General features: G+C 52.4%; 2 protein-coding genes and 1 pseudogene across 3 annotated transcripts in view; 1 reads left to right on the top strand and 2 right to left on the bottom strand.

Moving 5' to 3' along the window:
* The first annotated feature begins 439 nt into the window (after positions 1-439).
* On the top strand, positions 440-7,100 carry EN2 (engrailed homeobox 2). Its single transcript, XM_025379465.1, has 2 exons — positions 440-1,376; positions 4,642-7,100. Exons 1-2 carry the CDS (start codon positions 689-691, stop codon positions 4,956-4,958), a joined length of 1,005 nt encoding a protein of 334 aa, XP_025235250.1. The 5' UTR covers positions 440-688; the 3' UTR covers positions 4,959-7,100.
* A 9,353-nt stretch (positions 7,101-16,453) lies between these two features.
* Positions 16,454-22,872, bottom strand: part of CNPY1 (canopy FGF signaling regulator 1) — a 104,971-nt gene continuing 98,552 nt past the window's right edge. The window contains exon 5 of the mRNA XM_025379469.1: positions 16,454-16,548. The gene's annotated coding sequence lies outside the window, so the exon portion shown is untranslated. The remainder of the gene's footprint in view (positions 16,549-22,872) is intronic.
* Positions 19,037-19,801, bottom strand: LOC112620696 (annotated as a pseudogene). Its single transcript, XR_003118572.1, has one exon. The product of XR_003118572.1 is annotated as a peptidyl-prolyl cis-trans isomerase A pseudogene (transcript).

The following is a 22,872-nucleotide window of genomic DNA, read 5'->3' on the forward strand; positions in this document are numbered from 1 at the left end:
TCGCGTCTCTCACTCATGCGTCTCGGGCTGCGGAGCTCCGCGGGGCTCGGCGGGGGCGCGGCCGCACGCCGGTGGGGCGCCCCGGCCCGCAGCGGGGCGGCGGCCGCGCGGAGGGGGCCTCCATGTGCGTGCGGGAGGTGGCGGGCGCGCTGACCGCGGGCGCCCCGCACCCTCGAGGGCCGGCTGGGGCGCGCGGGCGGGGACGGCCGGGCGGCGGCGGCGGCCGGAGCCGGCCCGGGCGGGCGTGAGCGCCGGAGAGTGCGCTGCCTGCATGCGCGCAGCTCTCGCCCCGGGCGGCCCAGGCGGCGGCGCCGGAGCCCGAGGCGGCCGGACGCGGAGAGGAGCGCTGAGCCCGGGAGGCGGCCCGCGTCCCCGCCGGACCACTGCGACTGTCTAGAGCCTGGCCGCGCGGCGAAGTCGAGGACTTGGCTCTGTTGAATCTCCCGGCGTCTGGGCGAACCGCGCGGCTCTTGGTGTTTCTAACCCAGTTCGTGGATTCAAACGTGGCTCCCCGCCGAGCGCGGCCGGCGACTTGTAGGACCCCAGCCCTGGCCGCGGCCGCCGCGCAAGCCCTCGGAAGACTCGGCGGGGTGGGGGCGCGGGGGTCTGCGTGTGCACCGCGGGAGGGCCGAAGGCTGATTTGGAAGGGCGTCCCCGGAGAACCAGTCTGGGATTTACTGTGAACAGCATGGAGGAGAATGACCCCAAGCCCGGCGAAGCGGCGGCGGCGGTGGAGGGACAGCGGCAGCCGGAATCCAGCCCCGGCGGCGGCTCGGGCGGCAGCGGCGGCGGTAGCAGCCCGGGCGAAGCGGACACCGGGCGCCGGCGGGCTCTGATGCTGCCCGCGGTCCTGCAGGCGCCCGGCAACCACCAGCACCCGCACCGCATCACCAACTTCTTCATCGACAACATCCTGCGGCCCGAGTTCGGCCGGCGAAAGGACGCGGGGACCTGCTGTGCGGGTGCGGGAGGAGGAAGGGGCGGCGGAGCCGGCGGCGAAGGCGGCGCGAGCGGTGCAGAGGGAGGCGGCGGCGCCGGCGGCTCGGAGCAGCTCTTGGGGTCCGGCTCCCAAGAGCCCCGGCAGAACCCGCCGTGCGCGCCCGGCTCGGGCGGGCCGCTCCCAGCCGCCGGCAGCGACTCTCCGGGTGACGGGGAAGGCGGCTCCAAGACGCTCTCGCTGCATGGTGGCGCCAAGAAAGGCAGCGACCCCGGCGGCCCCCTGGACGGGGCGCTCAAGGCCCGCGGCTTGGGCGGCGGCGACCTGTCGGTGAGCTCGGACTCGGACAGCTCGCAAGCCGGCGCCAACCTGGGCGCGCAGCCCATGCTCTGGCCGGCGTGGGTCTACTGTACGCGCTACTCGGACCGGCCTTCTTCAGGTGAGCCTGCGGGGACCACGCGTCCCAGCTCGCCGTGGGGAGGTCCGCGGAGCTGGGGGGCGGTGCTGGCGCGGGAACTTACCGGGAGGAAAACATCTCGAACCTCCCCCGCACACACGCACAAAGACTCACGCGACATTGTGTGAAGCTGACGCCTGCCGGGGCAGGGGCCAGGCGTCCAGCGGCAGGACTGATTCGCTAGGGAGCACAGACTTCTTAGCACCGTAGAAGGCACCTCCTTTCTTTCTCTGTCTCTCTCCTTACTCTCTCTCTGTCTCCCGTCTCTCTCTTCCACCCCGCCTTAGGGCATCTGTTCCCAGCCCGTAACCCATGTCTCCCCCACTGTAGTTTTTTTGGTGGGAACGGGGTGGCTGGGAGATGGGCCCGGAAGTGCACACTCTCAACCCCTTCCCTGCGATCTTTCAACTCAGGCCAGGCCGGGATGCATGCCCCAGCCCACCCCAGACTCGTCCTACCGTTCGGTTATCCCGGCTGTGCTCGGGGAAGAAAAGGCGAGGCCCTTTGCTGCTCTGCCTTCTGCCCCTCGGGCCTGCACTGACCGGTGGGACGCAGGAGGACGCACACAGGGAAGGAGGAAAATAAAGGCGCCCTTTTCCCTTGGCTCCACTTTATTTGCCAACGCCAGCCCCCAGTGGTGGGGCTCAGCCCCCTTCCTGCACAGAGCGAGGACAAGGGAGGCAGCCCTCCTTCCCTGCACCTGCCATCCCCAAATAGGAAGGACCTTCTCTCCAGGTTTCCTGGGGGCTGCTGATAGGAAAGAGGCCGTGCAGAGATGCTGGCTGTGTTTTTTCATAGATCTGGGATTTTAAAAAACTAAGTCCATGTCCTTGTAGAAATCATCAACTGCATTCCATGCGGGTCTGCGGCTGGGAACCGCCATTGGAGTGGGCTGTTTGACCCCAAGCTGGCAGCGGATCCCCGCTGCCCCCAAACCCTCAACTATTTTGCGGGGGTCATTGGTCCAGATCATGGCAGGAGTGAGCCAGCCCTTCGGCCGCCATCCCGCAGAAATATGCGTGCATATTTCTGATGAAATTCAGATTTCTCCAGCTAGATCTGAAATTTGCTCCATTGTTCTCGTCTTCCTCCTTTGTTAATATTTAATTAACATACAGGCTCACAATGCCGGGCGAGGAGCCTCGGCCGGGCTTTGTGAGGCGCCGGAGTTCGCCGAGCCAGCCCCCAACGGCCCAGGAGCTGGGCAGCACCGCCTGGCCCAGCCTGGCCCAGCCCAGTCCAAGTCGCCTATCTTCATGGGCTTTAAAATATCCCTGCAAGATAATGTTTCTGTTCTTTGGCTTCTCCGAAAGAAAGGGCAGAGAGAGTTTTCTTGGGGAGGTTTGATTCTGTTTCTGAGACTCCTAAGTATTTGTCTTTTGAAAGAAAACCAACAACAAAAAAAAGGGAACTAAAAATGTTTATTTTAGGGAAATTTCTTTCTATAAAATGGTGTCTTTTTGAGGGTTGATTCATGGGTGCATTAACAAGAGCTCCAGGACCGGAAGAGTTTGGGGGTAGGGCACACACTTCTCTGGGGAAGGGAGTGGTTGGAGACCCAGACAGAGGCGGGCTCGGGGAGCAGGAGGCTGAAGCCGCTCCTGGAGCCTTGTGCCCCATCCCCCAACACCATTCCGGAGAGCCAACTCCATCCCCAAATCTGCACCTACCCCCACCAAAGCCAGGCCCACTGGCGTGGAGCCGTGGGCTTACAGCAAGACTCTCACTGAGTGTGTGTGTGCACTAGGGTGGGTGCTCTCATGGGTGGTCAGCCTGCCTGTGGGTTGCTTTAAAAGCTACCCTTGGTGCCCTCCTGGTGGTGCCCACAGATCCTCTTTCCCCAGGCCCGGCTCCTGGAGAGAGCACAAGGCTCAGTGAGCCGTGAGAGAGTGCTTGGTGTTCACCCTGAGCCTCCAGTTGGTCTCCCACCTCTTGCTGGGCACAGCCCCACACCCTAGTTGACTCTCCTGACCTGGGCAGGGTGCAGTCCCAGGGCCTCCAATGAGATCCACATTCCTCTTCTCTTCAGGGTGCCCGGCAGCTCTCTGGCCCTGAAGGGTGGGGGGCCCCGGCCTTCTCCAGCTGCAGGGACCTGTGATGAAGCTGGGGCCAGATGCTCCCTAAAGCCCATTCGTATACCGCACAAATTGAAACCCAGAGCCGAGGTCACCACTCCCTGCCCATGGCCTTGCTCCCTTCTTCCCCCACAGGGAACACCAGGGGGTTGAGCCTCTTAACACCAAAAAGAAACTGATTACACTTCCCTCCTTCTGCTCTCCTCCCTCTGCCCTTTCCCCACGGAAAGGTCGCCTTAGAGCGACCCTTCCCAAAACCTGGGGTAGGTCCATAGGGAGGAGGCCAGGGCAGCTTCAGAAGCCTGAATCCCAGTAGGGAGGCACAGTGGGGAGGGTCAGAAGTGTGGACCTGGCCAAGGTCAGCTGGGCCACCCTGTTGTCCCCAGTGAAGAAGTCCCATGTCTGGGGAAAGGGAGGTGCAGTCAACACGCTTGCAGAGCCAGGTCTCTCCTGGACAGGAAACCTGGGAGATTTCCAGTGGGTGATGAAGGACTCACCAGTAGCTCGGTGCCCCTCCCGACCCAGGAGGGAAGTGCATGCACCCACTCTTCCTTATAAGAATGAACTTGGGCCCACAGAGCCCTTGGCTGGGAGTCACAGAGGAGCTTGGGTGGAGGCAGACACTCTGGGCCCCTCCTGTCCTCAGGGCCCACCTGCCCTTGATTCCCACAGTCCCTGGCACCCTGTGGGGTATCCCCATGAGGGTCCCCATCACAACTCTCAGGGTGCCTCCTGCTTCTGTGACCACCCTGCAGCCTTTCCCAGGCTTCTCTCCAACCCTCTCTCCCAGCACCTACCCCCATCCCTGTTCTCGAACAGAGCCTCAGAAAGGGCTAGGAAAAACCAGGCCAGAGAGTTCAGGGAGTTTTGCTTACATCCAGGAGTTTTACTTTTATCTAGAGGTCCCTCGTTTGTCGTCTGTGGTCAGCCTGTCGACTAGGACTGCCCCATAGCCCCATTTACATCACACCCCGTCCTCCCTCACCAAGTGGTGGAGGTCCACGCTGAGCCGATGCCCAGTCCGAAGTCCAGCCCCACATCTGGCCATTCAGCCTCCAGTGGCCTTGCACAAGTCACTTCCTCTCTTGGGGTCCCAGAATCCTTACCCGGTGCTTACTGGGTGGCACACGTCTGGGTAACCTGACTTCTTTCTGTCCACCACATCTACCCAGGTCCCAGGTCTCGAAAACCAAAGAAGAAGAACCCGAACAAAGAGGACAAGCGGCCGCGCACGGCCTTTACCGCGGAGCAGCTGCAGAGGCTCAAGGCCGAGTTCCAGACCAATAGGTACCTGACAGAGCAGCGGCGCCAGAGCCTGGCGCAGGAGCTCAGCCTCAACGAGTCACAGATCAAGATTTGGTTCCAGAACAAGCGCGCCAAGATCAAGAAGGCCACGGGCAACAAGAACACGCTGGCCGTGCACCTCATGGCACAGGGCTTGTACAACCACTCCACCACAGCCAAGGAGGGCAAGTCGGACAGCGAGTAAGGCGGGGGGTCATGGAGGCCAGGTCTCAGTCCGCGCTAAACAATGCAATAATTTAAAATCATAAAGGGCCAGTGTATAAAGATTATACCAGCATTAATAGTGAAAATATCGTGTATTAGCTAAGGTTCTGCAATATTGTATGTATATATAATTTACAAGTGGTATAAAATCCAAAATATCTGACTATAAAATATTTTTGTTTTTTGTGTTTATGAGATTATGCTAATTTTATGGGTTTTTTTTCTTTTTTTGCGAAGGGGGCTGCTTAGGGTTTCATCTTTTTTTAATCCCCTAAGCTACATTATATGACATTGGACACTTTTTTATTATTTCAAAAGAAGAAAAAATTAAAACAACTTGCTGAAGTCCAAAGATTTTTTATTGCTGCATTTCACACAACTGTGAACCGAATAAATAGCTCCTATTTGGTCTATGACTTCTGCCACTTTGTTTGTGTTGGCTTGGTGAGGACACCAGGAGGGGCCCACACCTTAAGCCTGGGCCAGCCACTTCAAGACCTTGGGGAGCTTAGGGGACCTGGTGGGGGGGAGGGGACTTCCAGGGTCCTTGGGCCAGTTCTGGGATTTGGCCCTGGGAAGCAGCCGAGCGTATCCCAGACCTGCCCTGGGAAGTCAGCTCCATGCTCACCAGCAGCCGCCCAGGCCCACAGCCTCACCCAGCTCCCTCTCCTCACCCTCCTGCCGTCTAACTCCCTCTCCTCCTTCTCCTCCTCCTCCTTTCTCCTCCTCCTTCCTCCTCTTTCCTCCTCTTTCCTCTTGCTCCTCCTTTCTTCTTCTTTTTCTTCTTCTTCTCCTCCTCCTCCTCCCTCCTCCTCATTCCTTCCTCCTTCTCCTCTTTTCTCCTCCTCCTCCTCACCAAGGCCCAACCATGTGCGTACATCGTCTATGTCTGTGATCTGTGTCGCTGTCCCCAGTCCTGCTGCAGCCCTGCCGCAGGCCTAACCCTCATGCCCTGGGCACTGCCTCCATGCAGAAGCGCTTCGACGTTCTGGGGCTAAAGGCCTGGGGCATGTGGCCTAAAGCCCACGGGCGGTGGGGCGACCCTCCTTTTGGCTTGGCCCCAGGAATTTCCCGTGGCTCCATCAGCCACCCTGGGTGCCAGCCAGGGTCCCAGAAATGAGGCCATGGCTCGCTGTTTCTGGGCACGCAGAAGGCTGTGTAGAGGGAGATGGCATCATCTTCCTTTCCTTTTTCTTTTCTTCCCTGCTTTTTTTTTTTTTTTTTTTTTTCATTTTTTCCTTTATTTTTTTCTTGGAGTGGCTGCTTCTGCTATAGAGAACATTCTTCCAAGATAAATATGTGTGTTTACACATATGTCTGTACGCATGTGAACACACACACACACCAGGCGTGTTTGAGTCTACAGTTCTGGAACGTGGCTATCTTGTCTTTCAAAAGAACTCAGAATCCTCCAGGATCTAGAGGAAGGAAGAAAATGTGTAAATAATCATTTCTTATCACTTTTTGTCTTTTCTTGTTTTCTAAAATATACATTTTATTTTTGAAGGTGTGGTACAGTGTAAATTAAATATATTCCATATATTTCCCACCAAGTACCTATATATATATAAACAAACACATTATATATAACTCCACACTGTCTTCTGTTTAGTGTATGGGGAAAGACCAGTCCAACTGTCCATCTGTGGCTGGGACAGCACAGGGGGTGTGCCCATTGCTGAGCTGGGAGTCCCAGTGGTCTCCCTGAGGACTGAGGGTGAACTTCTCTCTTTGCCTTAAACCTCTTTATTTCATTGCAGTAATAGTTTTACTTTGTACATAATAGCGTAAACCTTTTTAAAAAGGAAAGTATAAAAACAAAAGTTGTAATTTAAAAGTCTGTGAATAACCATCTGCTGCTTAGGAAACTCAATGAAATGACATGCCTTTTTAGCAGAAAGCAAAGTTGGTTTCTGTTTTTGTTTTCTTTTGTTGTTCTAGTTTATAAAACATGTGCATTTTACAGTTCCAGTATCAAATATTTATAATCTTATGAGAAATGAATGAATGTTTCTATTTACAACTGTGGTTATCAAAATTGTGAACACCCCCCCCGCATTTTTGTGTGTTTAAATTCTTGAAGGTTACATTAAATAAAACAAAACCTCTTTATTATAAAATACTGAAGGTCCCAGGTGGAATGATGAGTTTTCGAAGCATGTCTGAGTGCAGAGGAAGTGCCTAGGCATCCTCCCCCGTACTCAGGCACTCATGGCCTTCGCCCCACCTCAGAGCAGGTGCCAGGTGCCTACCTTTGTAGCGAGAGGTGATTATAATTTTTTTTTAAATGAGACAGTTTGGATATGTCACATATGAGCACAGAATAACCAAAATAATTTAAGTACACATTTTGTTACCACGAGGAAGTGTTCAAAACTACGGTGCTATTCCAGTGACTACATTTTTTTAAATTTTACAAAGTTCAACAGGTCTCCCTCCGGCTGGCTGCTCACTGGCCCTGCCACCCCCGCTGGGCCGAGGTGCTTCCCCCTGGGGACAGGAATTTTTACTCCACTGACACAAAGAGAGTTTCCTTTTCAAAGTGTCTTTTTTGTTTACCTTTTGTTGTTTCCCCCCAAAACAAAAGACTGTGTACAACTTCCTAAGCAGGCCTGGGGGAGGAGCAGCTTCGCCTGTGGAGTCCCCTCACCAGGAAGTGTTAGGGATCTTTGAACCAGTGATCTACGCGTTGAATTGCTGTATTTCCAAACTTTCATGGTTAAAAAAATTTTTTTTTTCTTCTTCTCCCTGTAAAAGAAACTCAGAGACTGACGAGGATCTTCTGTTACGGAAGGCGACTTTTCAGGCGTTTTCTGTTTCCCCAGGCAGCTGGGCCGTTGGCGTTCCCAGGCGGAAGCGGGGCCTCTGGGCTGGGCCTCTGCCCTGCCGGGAAGCGGTCTGGGGGCGGCCCCTCGGGATTTTCAGATCCCTGGAAAGAGAGAGCTGGGATCTCACCGCGGAGACTCCCGAGTTCTCGTTGCCTGGGCCCGAGCTGCGCCCCAGGGTCATCACTGATGGGGCAAGACCACGCATTCCCCACGACCCCCGACTTCTGAACAGTTCAGAAAGTTTGTAGTTTAAAAACCAAACAAAAAATACTGGCACAACTTCTATTGCCGTATTGGCCTCTCTCTTATTTTAATAAAAATACGGTAACATGAAGCGATCATTTTTTAAAAATCTGTTTTCAAATTATAACACCGAAAAGGGGCAAGGCACAGCTTTGTCAGGTAATGAGTTCCCCGTCCTCAGAGGCGTTCAAGCAGACACTAGGCTTACAGTGGCATGGAGAGTGTTCTTTCTCTTTGGAACTGGATGAGCCCTCAGACCCTTGAAACGCCGAGTTTTTTGTTTTTTTGTTTTTGTTTTTTTTTTTTACTCCTATGTTTATTACATTTTAATCCAACAGCATATAATCTAAACTGCTCCCTCATGGAGAGCCGCGGCTGTGCCACCCGCCTGCTTTGGCCACGGAGACCGGAGTCAGGCCTGCGGGGAAGACGGTGTGCCTTTCCCAAGTCCTTTGCCAGCTGGTTACTCCCGGGCCTCCCGGACTCTGCGTGCCGTGGATCTGGACCCCGACTGCAGACACCGCCCCACGACTGGGCCTCCGGCCAGACTGTTGCCCCCCAGGAGGAGGGTTCCCTAAGTGTGCAGAAGAGGAAAGTTCATTTATAAAGAAAGACCTTGCTCCTTCGAACTGAACGACCCCCACGCCCGAGGCCTAGCTGCGTCCCCGCCGGGCCCAGGCGGAGCTCACTCCACACTGCTCCATAGCAGGGCAGAGACTCCGAGAGGGCCTGGGAGTCCTGGCCTCAGAGGACCCGCCGCCCCGCAGGCCTGCCCGAGCAGGCGCCCCCGAGAGAGTGCGGGACAGAGAGGGCCTGGCGCGGCTCCTTGGCGCTCAGAGCCTTCCTTCCCCGCTGCACCCAGCTCTGCCAACGGGGCTGGATGAGTGGGGGCTGGAGTCAGAATCCCAGGGTCCACACCCGCCGACGGCGGCAATGCGGACCCGCCCTGCCTTTCTCCTAAGGAGCGAGGGAAACAGCCCTGCGGGTGACCCCAGCCTGACCACCAAGAGGGCGCCAGCGTTTCTGTTTTCCTAGAGTGAAAACGTCACATCGATGGGGGCTCCTACGCCGCTGGACACAGGTGTGCCCGGGCGTCCAGTGCGCGCAACACACGCCCAGACACTCTATATGCAAATACGCCCGCCGCTGCGGGGCCGGCCGGGAGGCAGCGTTTGTTCGCTGGGGCTCTGCTAGAAGTCGTTCTGTCTCCCGCTGGTTTAATATCCGCCCTCTGCGGTCTCCGCTCGCCTCGGCGGCTTCCCAAGCGCCCCCGGGAGGGTCCCGGCTCCGCCGAAAACTGCAGCCTGCCAGGCGGAGCCGCCGCGCGCTGGGAGGTTAATAGCGACTGACGACAAAGGGCCAAGGTGCAATTCCGAAAGCGGGGATTCGCCGGGCGAGGCAGAAATCAGCCTCCAGGGAGACGGGTCCCCCCTTCCTGACGCGCCACTACAGCCCGGCGCCGGGCCTCCGGGCGGGGATCCCTCTTCCAGGCATCGCGGCCCCATTCGGCGGAGAGCTAGGCCCTCCCCAGGCCTCCGGATAGGGAGCGGACGTGGGTGATGGGGAAGGGAAGCCGCCGGCGCGACGGAGAGTGGGGTCCCCCGGACCCTGGGGCGGGCAGGCCCCGCGCGCGGGCAGCTCCGTTGCACTGATTGGTGAGCGATGCCGATGGCCTCACTGCCGCGCGGCGCGAACCCCAAGTAGACCATTCATGTTTTTATTAATAATCTCAAACACTTCATGATATTTATGCTGCCTGCCCAGAGAAAATAAAAGGCCATTCTTGAAACCGCCTGAAATGTAATAATATTCATTAAAGCGGCTCCTAATTATGTGATTTAATCAAGCGTGGTGCGCCCGCGCTCTGGGCTCTCGCTGGAAAGGCTGGCGATGACGGTTATTATTACTGCTGTTGTTAGTGGCCTCGTGCTAGCAGCCGGCCAGCTCTTCAGTCCAGGCCCAGTTTCCTCAGAGAGACTCGAGGAGTCCCACTTTGAGGGGTGGGGTTCCCCGGAACGACTCCGAAGTCCCGGAGACCAGGCGCGGCCCAGGCCCGCTGCCCTTCTCCAGCCCCGGCCCCAGCCCCAGCCCCAGGCCTGTGCAAGGCCTGGGCAACTCTTCCAGGCCGAGGGTAGGGCTTTCTCCAGACCCTTGGGGCCCTCTGTGTCCCCAGGGGACGCCCGACCCGGCTTTCTAGGAGGAGGAACTCCGGGTCCTGAGCCGGGGCCCCGCCCCGTTGACTGTTCCGCCCCTCCAGGGCTGAGCCCGGCGCAATGCCCGAAGCAGAAACAAAGAGTCGCCGAGATCTGCCTCCTGGGCCGGCTTTTCACCCGCTCAGCCTGGAAGGCGTCCCAGAGAGGCCCCACCCCCAGCCTCCACGGAGACCCAGGAGGGAAGAAGAGCCGGGACCCGGTAGCCCTGAGGGGCTTTCTCCGCCGCAGAGGGGTTGGGTGGGAGACGCAGGCGGGAAGGACCCTGTCCCAGCCGAGGGTCCTCTGTGGGGACGAGGAATGGTGAAGATCACTGTTGGCACCAACCGTCTGGAAGGAACGGGGCGGCCAGTCGCTCGACCCCATCTGTCGAGATGTGAAACTTGGCCTCGCGGTCCGGGCGAGCGCTGCCTCCGCGGAAGGAGCTGCCTCCCTCCTTTCAGCCAGCGCATTCGGGGTTCTCCCCTCCCGCCAATTCCTTTGTCTGGAAGGGGACTGGCAGGCTCTGTCGTCGTGGTGTGCCCCCCTCCTTTCCCTAGCCTCTACCCCCTCCACTAACTTTCCTTTCTTTCCTTCTCTTTTCTTCCCTCTCTGGATGGGTAATCACAGGCTCCGCTGCCAAGCGCGCTGCGAGGAGCTGCTGCCCGTTCCCGTCGGTGCCCCTCCCCGCGGCAGCCTGGCCGCGTCCGCCCAGCCTGCCCAGGACGTCCCTGGCCCCCGCGCTCCGTTTCATTCAGTGGCCATGGGATGTTGCATCTGAGTTTTTCCTTTACACCAAAACTTTGTGCCGAGGTTTTTCTGAGAGGGTTTTATTCTCCTACTCCAACAGCAACAACAACATGTAAATTCTGAAAACCAGTATTTCTTTAGATTCAGGCAGTCAGGGAAATGGCAGAATCACCAGCCGTTTGCAGAATTCTACGCTCGCCAAGGCGAGTATTATTAGCATATTTTCTCCCTTTTTTTTGTTGTTGTTGTAAAATACACATGACAAAATTTGATCTTAGCCATTTTAAGTGTACACGTCGGTGGCATTAAATAAACCCAGTTTATTTAATGCAACATCGCCACCATGCATTTCCAGAACTCGTTTTATATTGTAAAACTGAAGCTCTGCACCCATGAACACAACCTCCCCACCCCCCACCTAGCCCCTGCCACCCACCACTCCACATTCTGCCTCTATAACTGTGACTGATCTAAGTGCCTCATACAAAGCTCTTACTATGTGGCTGCAAGTAAGGCTCCCCAGTAAGTCATGTCCATTATAACATAGAGGCTGCCTGGGTCAGCCTCATCATGCCTTCCAATGCTCGTGAAAGTTGAGAAACTCCCAGTCACCCAAATGAATGGTGGAAAGACTATAGTCTGCCTGCAAAGAAAGCTTTAGGTTGAGCTCTTCAGATGTCCAGGAGTTTGCAATGCACACTGGCTTAGGACAGTTTGGGTTCCATGTTTTTCATGCAAATACTTCTACAGCATCACTTAGCACTGAAAGAAGTGTGGTTCGGTGAAAAGCATAGAATTTTGAAATGAGACAGCCCTGTGTTCAAATCACAGCTTGACTGTTCGCTAACTCCTCCAGAGTCCAGCCATTCTCCTCTTACTCAGAAAGTTCATCTACCTAATGAGTTTCTGGTGACATTGTTTTGGGAGGTGAGGAACACACAGCACCTGGCATAGAACAGAGAGGGAATAGGGAAGCGAAACTCTCCCAAGGTGAGCCTCTGCACCCCCCAGCAGTGGCACCCTCCACAGCCCAGGTACTATTTTCAGTAGAACCCTTACACCTCCTTGTTTCGCCCAACCCATGAGGCATCCATGTAGCTACTTAGGAGTAGGGGAAAGGATGTAATGCACTCAAGAGGCAGTGTCCACACAGTGAGAAAAAAGTTGGACAGAGGCAGGAGGTGCGGGAGAGCGGGACAGGATTCTGTCCATGAGGCCCAGGATGCTGGCCAGCCCTTCCAGGAACAGAACTTTCCTGCTTGTTGGAAACTGCTGTGTGAGTGCTTGTTTGTTGCAGGGCTCAGACGGCAAAATCTTTATTTCAAGATTTTTTTCTCCACACTTGTCTTGACCCCCCCAAAAGCATAGGTGTTCTGCCGTGGGTTTCTATAGACACCCAGTACTTTACACACCACTCTCTTTTCCATTGCAAGTGATAATGGCCACACTAAGCAGGAGCCCATCACAATGAGGATTGGACTCAAAGCACAGACAGGAGTGTTTCCCGTCGCCAGGCACCAAACCAGGCAAGAGGGCAACAGGCAAAGCCAGCCTTGCCTGTGTGTCGGTCAGTGCACGCCCCACGCACCGTGCCACCCCATCCCAGCTCTTCCTCCAAGAACGAGTGGGCATCCTAATGGTGGGATGATCTATTTTGTCTAAAAAGCAAAGAGTCTCAGTAACCCTTTTAAGTTAATTGCTGTTCCTATAGCTAAAAGCATAACAGGCTTTGATTACATGCTAAATAGAATGAAACATAATCCTGAGTTAATTACATGGAGATAATTTTATAATTATATCATTCAATTTAAGAACCAGTGTATTGCTAACCTCCAACTTTAACAGAAGTGATTATTCAAAACAAAAACAGTCACAAATCTGAACCTTTTGAAGGACCCAGCAGAGCCATCTTCTCCTTTCCCTCAAGTGGCAGAGTATGCGCATCACTCAGCCATCCATGGTCCGTCCCTCTACCTGCAAGTCCTCCCTCTGAAAAAGTGAAAACACTGGAAACTCCCAGAAGAAAGGGGCTGTCTGCAGAGAGCATTTCCCAGCATCAACCTGCCGTCATCCGCTGGAGCAGCCAATCTGCATTTCTGTGCTGCCTGGCTTGTATGTGGAAGTAATGTCCTAGGGTCCCTGACTCGAGGAGCCCCAGGCAGGATGCTCTGGTCTCTCATCAGGTGTGAATGGAATCTGTGGCCAGGAGCTGGGGTGAAGGTCAAAGCCCCACCACCTCTACAGGTGGCTCACTTCCTGTCCCAAATACTAGTGCCCTTGGATGGCAGTGGCCACTACAGCTAGCAGGACCAGGACTGGTCATCAATTTGTACCTGTAACTCCCTGTCATGGTGTCTCCCCTGCCCCACCCACTAAGCTATAAAGGAAGAGGCTTCTGGTGGCCTTCGAGGTGAGGTAGCTTTAGCAGGTGCAACTCCAGGGCCACTCTAGGCCTATTCCCATGATGGGTCCGCCTTTCTGAACGAAGGCCAGAACATCAGGTCTGGATGGACAGTTAAATGTTCTGATTCTTTTAAAGGTGATCAAAGACCAGCCGGGCCCATCGCCCCTGGGAACTCAGTGGGCCTTAGAATTTATTTTCGTGACTGCATACTGCCTCAGAGCAGGTGATTCCACCAGTGACTCATCACCGGGAGAAAAACATCTTTTATATGTAGAGACGGGAACGCGCCCTGTGGATTCAGAGCCCCAAGGAAACAAAACCAGCACGTCAGAGGAAGAATGTCATACAAACCCGCTGGAGTCACAAGGCAAAACAGCCCCCATACCTAACGCCCAGCGTGACAATGGCCTTTGTGCCTGGCGCCACCGGAGGGGAGGAGTTGGGCGCCTCGCGGGCGGGGCAGGCGGAAGTTGGACACATTTCCACGCAGGTGAGACCATCTATGGGGCGATGAGGGTGTTGGGGCTCGCTGCTTTCGCTCCATGAAGATTTGCAGCCCCCCGCCAACCCACCCCGTCCCTTCCCCCCACAGGGGTATTTCATCCACGCTGTTTTTTAAATGCTTCCTAGTCAAACTTGAATATGCAATGAGACGCGGGAGCTTTGTGGCGGAAATATAATTAAACTGGGGAAAGATGTAAAAGCTGAAGAATGGGATGACATCAGGCTGATTTCACACTCGGCAGTCGGATCGCTGGGCCCAAGCCGCGCTCTTGCCACGCAAGGCAGATCAAAGTGCCCTGCCACCGCTAAAAAGGCAAAAGGGGACTTAAGTATGCTAATCCCCAGGACAAATATATTTTAATCTTGTTAGAATACAAGTTAATGCTGCAGCTCAGTGGCTGAACTTGGTCAGACTGTAGAGATCCATTTTTATTTTAGCTATGAATGAGCTAGACCTCTTGGTTTATTCATCGGTAATAAAAGTAAATTTACAAAACGAACCCCTCTTTGGGCTGTGTCACCCCCACCTTGAGCTCTCCTTGCTGGGGGTTGGGGAATTCCAGAGGCTCCCAAGATGGGAGTATCCCTAACACCATCCATCCCTCTCCAACCTGTCCCCTTCTGTAGAGCATCCTGATGGCCGAGGAAGGAACTCAGCTCACGCAGCAGAGAAGAAACAGGGAAACTCAGAAATTAATTAAAAGATTCTCCAAAGCAATCTGTTTCCCTTTAGGCTTCAGGTTTGACAACCAAACCAATTCCTTTCTATCAGCCCTCTCACTTTAATTTTTGCAATGTCAATTTTCATTACTATTAATTATTTGCCGAGCTCCAACTGTACATTTGGCATTGCTCTGATGAGCAAGAAGCTCTCAGGTTCCTGCCTCTTTAAGTGTCTATTCCTGGAAGATATGAATATGCAAGTTTGTGCATGTGTATATATGTAAAATGTTGTGCACATGTAGAAGAAGAAACATCAGCCTGTAGAGTTCCCCTTGAAATAAAACCACTGTGGTAAAATATTAAGTGGAACCACAGCAGAATGTGTGTGTGTGTGTGTGTGTGTGTGTGTGAGAGAGAGAGAGAGAGAGAGAGCGCGCGCCAGCCAGCGAGCCAGCACTTAACTGTAAGGTTACAGAAGGTTAAACTGCTCTGCAGAGCCTGCCTGCTAAATATTGCTGATGGCAGCCGTCTAAAAGGCAATTTCTGTCTTTCTGCTCTAGTGTGTGTTAGAATTCCCTCTGCCTCAGGCAGAAAACCTGACTCCCACTAAAGTGTGCTGCACAGCCCTGCATTCCAAAGCCCGTCTGTGCCCTTCCGGCTCCCTGGCCTGGGGGGGGGGGTGCGGGAGGGGGGTGCAGGAGGCTACACACACACACAGTCCCCCAGGCAGGCCAGGCAACTGGTAGCCCGAGGGGAGGGGCAGCTGGCAGCACTATCCCTTCCTCCACAGAGAGCTTGGAAGGTTGGGAGGAATCCACCCACCACCGACTGTCCCTGGTTTCCAGGACTTGGGATTGTCCATCCCTGCCATATTTCTGTCTGCGTGAGAAGCAGAGACACTCACTACTGTAAGCACACAATTGATAAATGATGGGTTTTCAAATTCCCAGGAAGAAAAGCGGGACAAAGACCCTAGAAGGGAAGTGTCTCCTGTGTTCCCATTTCTCCTAATCCCTTCAGTGCTCTGCCCTTTAGCTGTAGCCAGCTTAGTACACACTCCAGCACTTCCGTTGTAGTTCTTGTTCTGGAAGTCACGTTTGCCAGGCATTGGTGTAATGTCTCTTCCTGTCTCAAATAATAACACCCAATATTGATTGAGTTCTTACTAGGTCCCAGTGTAGGAATTTCTGAGGGCTGCTGTAACAGCAGCACACACTAAGGGGTTCACACGACAAAAGTCTATTCTCTGAGTCCCGGAGGCTAGAAGGCCAAAATCGAGGTGTCAGCAGGGCTCTCTCTGAAGGCTGCAGGGGAGCCCCTTCTCGCCTCTTCCTGGAGGCTGACAAACCTTGGCTGGCAGCCCCTCAATCCAGTCTCTGTCTCTGCCATCACACGGCCTTCTGCCCTGTGTCTGTACCCAAATTTCCCTTTTCTTGTAAGGACACCGGTCATATTGGATTTGGGACCCCCTTAATTCGATGTGACCTCCTCTGATCACATCTGAATGGTCCTATTTCCAAATAAGGTCCTGTTCACATATTCCCAGGACATGAATTTGGGGATACACTGTTCAACCCAGGACAGCCAGTACTCAGTATTGTATGTGGGTTATCTTCAGTCCCTCTCTTAATGCACCCCACCAGGTGGCTAGTGGTCTTAACACCATTTTACGGGGAAGAGGACTGAGATCAGGGAAGGAAAGCTTTCTGGGCTGGCCAACGTGTGTGGGGCTGTGTGAGCTCTTATTTGCTGTGTGGCATTGCTCTCTGTAACCTTGGCTGGTTTACATCATCAACAACATAATCCTGACTTGGTTTAGGCCTGGCCAGATTGTATGTGTATGTCCCCAGGGAGACACTGTCCCCTGGCACCAAAGAAATGCATGTGAACTTGCCTCATAATCTTCAAGGGTGAAGCAAACACCGATGGCACTGGTGTCATGCCTGCTGCGCCTTTTCCTCTCTGGGCCTTGGTTTCCTCGTCTGAAACCTGCAGATAATAGAATTAACTTGAAAGCCTGCAGTGACAATCACATGAAAGAGTGACCATGGGCACTGGGATCCCACCTGGTATACAGTGAGCACTCAGTAAGCGTCTGCCAGGGCTGGCCGTGATTTTCTAACTGCAGACATAGCAAATAATGAACTCGTGTGTGCTATCCTTCGGTTGTTTCAGTTCCATGTAAGTCCCGCCTCCCTCTTCCTCCCTCCTAGAGATCTGAGGCTCTGCAGCAGCCCGATGCCACGTTCAGGGCTCTGGAACCAGCAGGCCAGAGGGAGACGCCGTACAGCCTGCCCTTGCTCCTTAACTGCTGTGCCTTGGTTTCCTCTGTGCCAGATGGGGGAATTCATCTGCCTCGGAGGACTGTTGAACTTAGACACGTAACAAGCCCAGCACAGAATAAGTGCCCGGTCAAAGGCAGTGACTGTTCTTACGGAGGCAGGAGCCAGCTGGGATCCTCCCTGCCCACTGCAGGTCGTACCATCTCAGGATCCCCTCGGGTGCTCTGTGTTGCACGTGCCCAGTAAGGTGCTGAGCAAATGGAGAGCACTCACCCACCTATTAACATGGAGCTGTTACTGTTGCTGCTATTATTTTTGCTTGGTGGACTTCCCATGCAAGGGAATCTGGTTCCCATAGAGCAGACCCATAAGGTCTAGAGCTGAACTTCTCAAAGTGGAAGCTAAAGAACTTTGTATGAGGCTGTGAAATACAGGTACATAAAACTGAAAATGACTGGACATATAATTTTGCACCAAATCAAGCACCATGTTGTTTTTGGCAGAGAGTAAAGGAAGATGTTCGATTATAATATTTGGGGGAAAAGCTAAAGATGGAGCCCTCCCTTTCCCAGCTTCTTCAGTGGCCCCCGGAGCACATCTGCAGTGGAGAAAAGCTGCAGGAGCCTCCCTTGTCTGGGGCTTTGCCTGGCCTCTGTCTTCGGCTCTTTCTGGGCTCCACCAAGCCTCGGCCTCAGGGTGTTGAGAGACCAGGGATGTGATGTGCTTGCCTCCACCAAAGGGGCACCATTAACAACAATCGTGAGCATCTGCCAGGTGCTCAGGAGTGGGATGCGCTGTGCCAGCCACTTCACAGGTCACCTCACTCTCCACTCACACATCCAATGAGGTGAGCCCTGGGACTAGTACAGGACAGTCCTAGGGAGGCATTGAGAGGGTAAGCAAGCCACCCAAAATCACAGAGCTGAGATCTATCCCTCCCCAAGTCACTGCATTTTAGAGAGAGTCACTGAGAGGGCAAGGGCGACACTAATCCCAAGGAATAGCTAGTCCACTATGGAAATGCGGGCATGGGCACTCAAGGACAAGTATTTGGTGAAGAGGACCGTGGCATGGAGTGTGCTCCCCAGACATTCCATCTGCACCTGCCTGTTTCCCAGCCTCCTTTGTCATTAGGTTGAGGACATCAGCTTAGTACTGACCAATGGTCTGGGAGCAACAGTGACCCAATAGCACCCTTTGGTCCAAGACTCTTAAGAGTGGATGTGGTTCTCCATGTCCTTTTTTTTTTTTCCTGCCTTTACAACTCTGGATGCCTCCAGTTAGACGATGTGGTCAGCACACTGAAGTGCACATCCCCTTGATCCCTGCATGACTGTGTGAAGCAGAGTGCCTCCAACTCACCTTGGACACATAGAGTTAGGTCAATGAGATGTCGCAGTTAACTTACAACAGCAAAGGCCAGCTCACTCTGGCCATACATGATCTACCTGGAACCCTGCACAACACGACAAGGTGACAACAGCCTGGCCCTCCTGGCACTAGGGCCAGCCCCTGTCCTGACAGAAGACTCCTTGTCCTGACTCTTTATATTTCTATTCTTATTCTTTCCCACTTCTTGCTCTATGTGCCTAACCTAGACTAGACTCGAGGGGAAAGATTATGTTTTGGACATCGCGCCCAAGTTGTTCCCTTTATGATAATGACTGGCTCCCATTGTTATAACTACTCAGTGTTCAATTAGGAAATGGCAAGACGGCCCATCTGAAAATTTTTCTTGAGGACTGAGAATGTAAAGCTGAGAATGAGTTAAATGACGTACCTTGTCTTCCTGGTATGTGTTACATCTGCTGCTGTGTTAAAGCCGTTTGAGTGATTCCACACACCCTTCCCTCACCCAGGGTTCTGATGTGACACTGTTTGAACATGTTGACTTTAGCACCATTCTTGTGATCTCCTTGATAGCGTAAAAAGCAAACGCTAACACAGTTCAGTGCTCTTCCAATGCCTCCCTCCGCTGCCCGTGGAAGGTCTTGATTCTGGATGACACTTGCCTAACTCAAATACACTTACATTTTCATTTCTACTCACTTAGTAGGAGAAAGTCCTATATTTGTGCAGACTTGTATGACCCCCCTCCACTCAAAAATATAAAGTGTGCACACACTACGGAATACCATAAGCAGTGAGATGTTTTTTCCTTGTTTTTCACAGTGTTCATTAACCTACATTTTGGATTTTCTTTTTTTGTTGTTGTTGTTGTTACTTAGTTTTTATTTCATAATCATAAACTTAACTCTGCAATCCAGCTAGGCATGGGAGAGAACAAGGAAAACATGGAACCCAAAGGGAACTGCAGCAAGAGCACAAAGATTCTAGGATACTGCGAGCAAATGGGGTGGAGGGGTGCTCTCCTGAGCTACAGAAGGAATGGTCTGGTGGTTAAGATAAAACACAAGTCAAACTTATTCGAGTTGTCCACAGTCAGTAATGGTGATCTTCTTGCTGGTCTTGCCATTCCTGGACCCAAAGTGCTCCATGGCCTCCACAATATTCATGCCTTCTTTCACTTTGCCAAAGACCACATGCTTGCCATCCAACCACTCAGTCTTGGCAGTGCAGATGAAAAACTGGGAACCATTTGTGTTGGGTCCAGCATTTGCCATGGACAAGATGCCAGGACCTGTATGCTTTAGGATGAAGTTCTCATCTTCAAATTTCTCCCCATAGATGGACTTGCCACCAGTGCCATTATGGCGTGTGAAGTCACCACCCTGACACATAAACCCTGGAATAATTCTGTGAAAGCAGGAACCCTTATAACCAAATCCTTTCTCTCCAGTGCTCAAAGCACGAAAATTTTCTGCTGTCTTTGGAATCTTGTCTGCAAACAGCTCGAAGGAGACGCGGCCCAAAGGCTCGCCGTCGACGGCAATGTCGAAGAACATGGTAGGGTTGACCATGGCTAGTAGTACAGGACTTTCCTCGGCGGCAGCGTCTGCAAAGCCCATTTTGGATTTTCATATTTGCTAGTATAGAGATAGAAGGTCGTGGAGAAATAGGTTGCCCTGCACAGTTGAGCAGGTTGTTCACTGCACAGAGCAGCCTGCTGAGGTGATCAAGTTAAAACCCAGCTTAGATTCTGTTTGCTAAGCTTTGTGTCCTGGCATAGGGCAGCATCCACCTTGGGAAGCACAAAGGCACCACCCACTCACCGAGGTGCGACTGCCCAAAGAGGGAGAATTCCTCTAATTGGTACAAAGACATGAGTGGGTTCCAGTAGCCTGATAGAGAGGGGTCTAGGGAGTACAGAAAAAGGAGGTAGAGAAGAGGCAGTGACTACACTATCAAGACAGGAGTGCCAGCACCTTAGTTTTATTTAAAAACAAGACAAAACTCAAAAACAAAAAAAAACTCAACAGCTGCAAAAGCAAACAGCCACTGCCAAGGTCTCTTGAGAATTAGGCTTGTTTTCACGTACAGCGCACAGAGGCAGTCAGACCTCATTTTCTTGTACCCCCCTTTATCGTGCTTCACAGAGACTGCATCTTTGCAAATTGAAGGTTTGTGGCAACCCTGTGTCAAGCAAGTCTATCAGCGCCATTTTCCCAACACCACATGCTCACTTCTTGTCCTGTGTCACGCTTTGGCAATTTTCACAATATTTCAAACTTTGTCATTGTTATGATATCTCTCATGGTGATCTGTGATCTTTGATGTTATTCTTGAAACTGTTGTGGGGTGCCATGAACGACACCATATAAGATGATGAACTTAATAGATAAATGTTGTGTGTGTTCTGATTGCTCCACTGATTGGCCGTTTCTGGTCTCCCTCCCACTCCTGGGGCCTCCCCGTTCCCTGAGACACAACAACATTGTTGGGTTTCAACAAGTTTTGAAACCCAACCACAACCACAGCCTGTAAGTGTTCAAGTAAAAGAAGAATCACATATCTTTCAGTTTCAATCAAAAGCTAGAAACAATTAAGCTTAGTGAGGAAGCCATGGTGAAGGCTGAGATAGGCTGAAAGCTGGGCCTCTTGTGCCAGTTAGCCAAGTTGTGAATAAAAAGAAAAGTTTTTGAAGGAAATTAAAAGTGCTATGCCAGTGAACACACGACTGCTAAGAAAGTGACACAAGCTCCTTGCTGATGTGGAGAGAGGTTTAGTCCTTTGGATAGAAGATCAAGCCAGCCACAACATTCCCTGCAGCCACAGCCTAATCCTGAGCAAGGCCCTAACTCTCTTCAATTCCGTGAAGGCCGAGGGAGGTAAGGAAGCTGCAAAAGAAGAGTTTGAAGCTGGCAGAGGTTGGTTCATGAGGTTTAGGGAAGGAAGCCGTCTCCATAACATAAAAGTGCATGGTGAAATAACAAATGCTGATGGAGAAGCTACAGCAAATTCTTCAGAAGATCTAGCGAAGACCGGCAATCAAGATGGTGCCACTAAACAACAGACTCTCAATGTAGACCAAGCAGCCTTCTATTGGAAGAAGATGCCTTCTAGGACTTTCACAGCTGGAGAGAAGTCAATATCTGGCTTCAAAGCTTCAAAGGTCAGGCTCACTCTCTTGTGGGGAGATAATGCAGCTGGTGACTTTAAGTTGAAGTCAAGTACACCAATCCAAACGTCCTAGGGCTCTTAAGGATTATGTTAAACCTACTCTGCCTGTGCTCTATAAATGGACTAACAAAGCCTGGATGACAGCACATCCGTGTACAGTATGGTTTGCTGAATACTTTAAGCCCACTGTTAAGACTTACTTCTTAGGAAAATGATTCCTTCCAAAATATTACTACTTACTGACAATGCACCTGGTCATCCAAGAGCTCTACTGGAGATGTACAAGGAGATGAATGTTGTTGTTTGTTTGTTTGTTTTTGAAACGGAGTCTCATTCTGTCCCCCAGGCTGGAGTGCAGTGGCGTGGCATGATCTTGGCTCACTGCAACCTCTGCCTCCCAGCTACAAGCAATTCTCCTGCCTCAGCCTCCTGAGTAGCTGGGATCACAGGTGTGTGTCACCACGTATGGCTAGTTTTTTGTATTTTTGGTAGAGACAGGGTTTCACCATGTTGGCAAGGCTGGTCTGGAACTCCTGACCTCGAGTGATCCACCCACCTCGGCCTTCCAAAGTACTAGGATTACAGGTGTGAGCCACCATGCCTGGCCTGAATGTTGTTTTCATGTCTGGTGACACAACATCCATTCTACCACCCATGGATCATGGAGTCATTTCTACTTTCAAGTCTTATTATTTGAGAAATACATTTCATAAGGCAATAGCTGCCATAGATGATGAGTCCTCTGATGGAGCTGGGCAAGGTAAATTGAAAGCCTTTTGGAAAGGATTTACCATTTGAGATGCCATTAAGAACATTCATAATTCATAAGAGAAGATCAATTATCAATATTCACAGGAGTTTGGAAGAAGTTGATTTTAACCCTCATGGACGACTTTCAGAAGTTCAAGACTTACATGGAGAAAGTATCTGTAGATGTGGTGGAAACAACAAGAGAAATGGGATTAGAAGTTAAGCCTGAAGATGGGACTGAATTGCTGCAATCTCATAATCAGACTTGAACAGATAAGGAGTTGCTTCTCGTGGATGAACAAAGAAAGTGGTTTCTTGGCCAGGCACAGATTAGAGGCTCACCCCTGTAATCCCAGCACTTTGGGAGACTGAGGTGGGCAGGTAACTTGAGCCTAGGAGTTTGAGACCAGCCTGGGCCACATGGCGAGACCCCATCTCTACAAAAAATAAAAGAAATTAGTCAGGCATGGTGGTGCACACCGGTAGTCCCAGCTATTCGGGAGACTGAGGCAGGAGGATCACTTGAGTCTGGCAAGTCAGGATTTCTGTAAGCCAAGATCGTGCTGCTGCACTCCAGCCTGGGCAATATAGTGAAACTCCGTCTTTAAATTAAAAAAAAAAAAAAAAAAAAAAAAAAAAAAAAAAGGCTGGGCGTGGTGGCTCATGCCTGTAATCCCAGCACTTTGGGAGGTCGAGACAGGTGGATCACTTGAGGTCAGGAGTTCGAGAGCAGTCTGACCAATGTGGTGAAACCCCATCT

Source organism: Theropithecus gelada, chromosome 3 (assembly GCF_003255815.1).
Source record: "Theropithecus gelada isolate Dixy chromosome 3, Tgel_1.0, whole genome shotgun sequence".
Classification (NCBI taxonomy): Eukaryota; Metazoa; Chordata; class Mammalia; order Primates; family Cercopithecidae; genus Theropithecus; species Theropithecus gelada.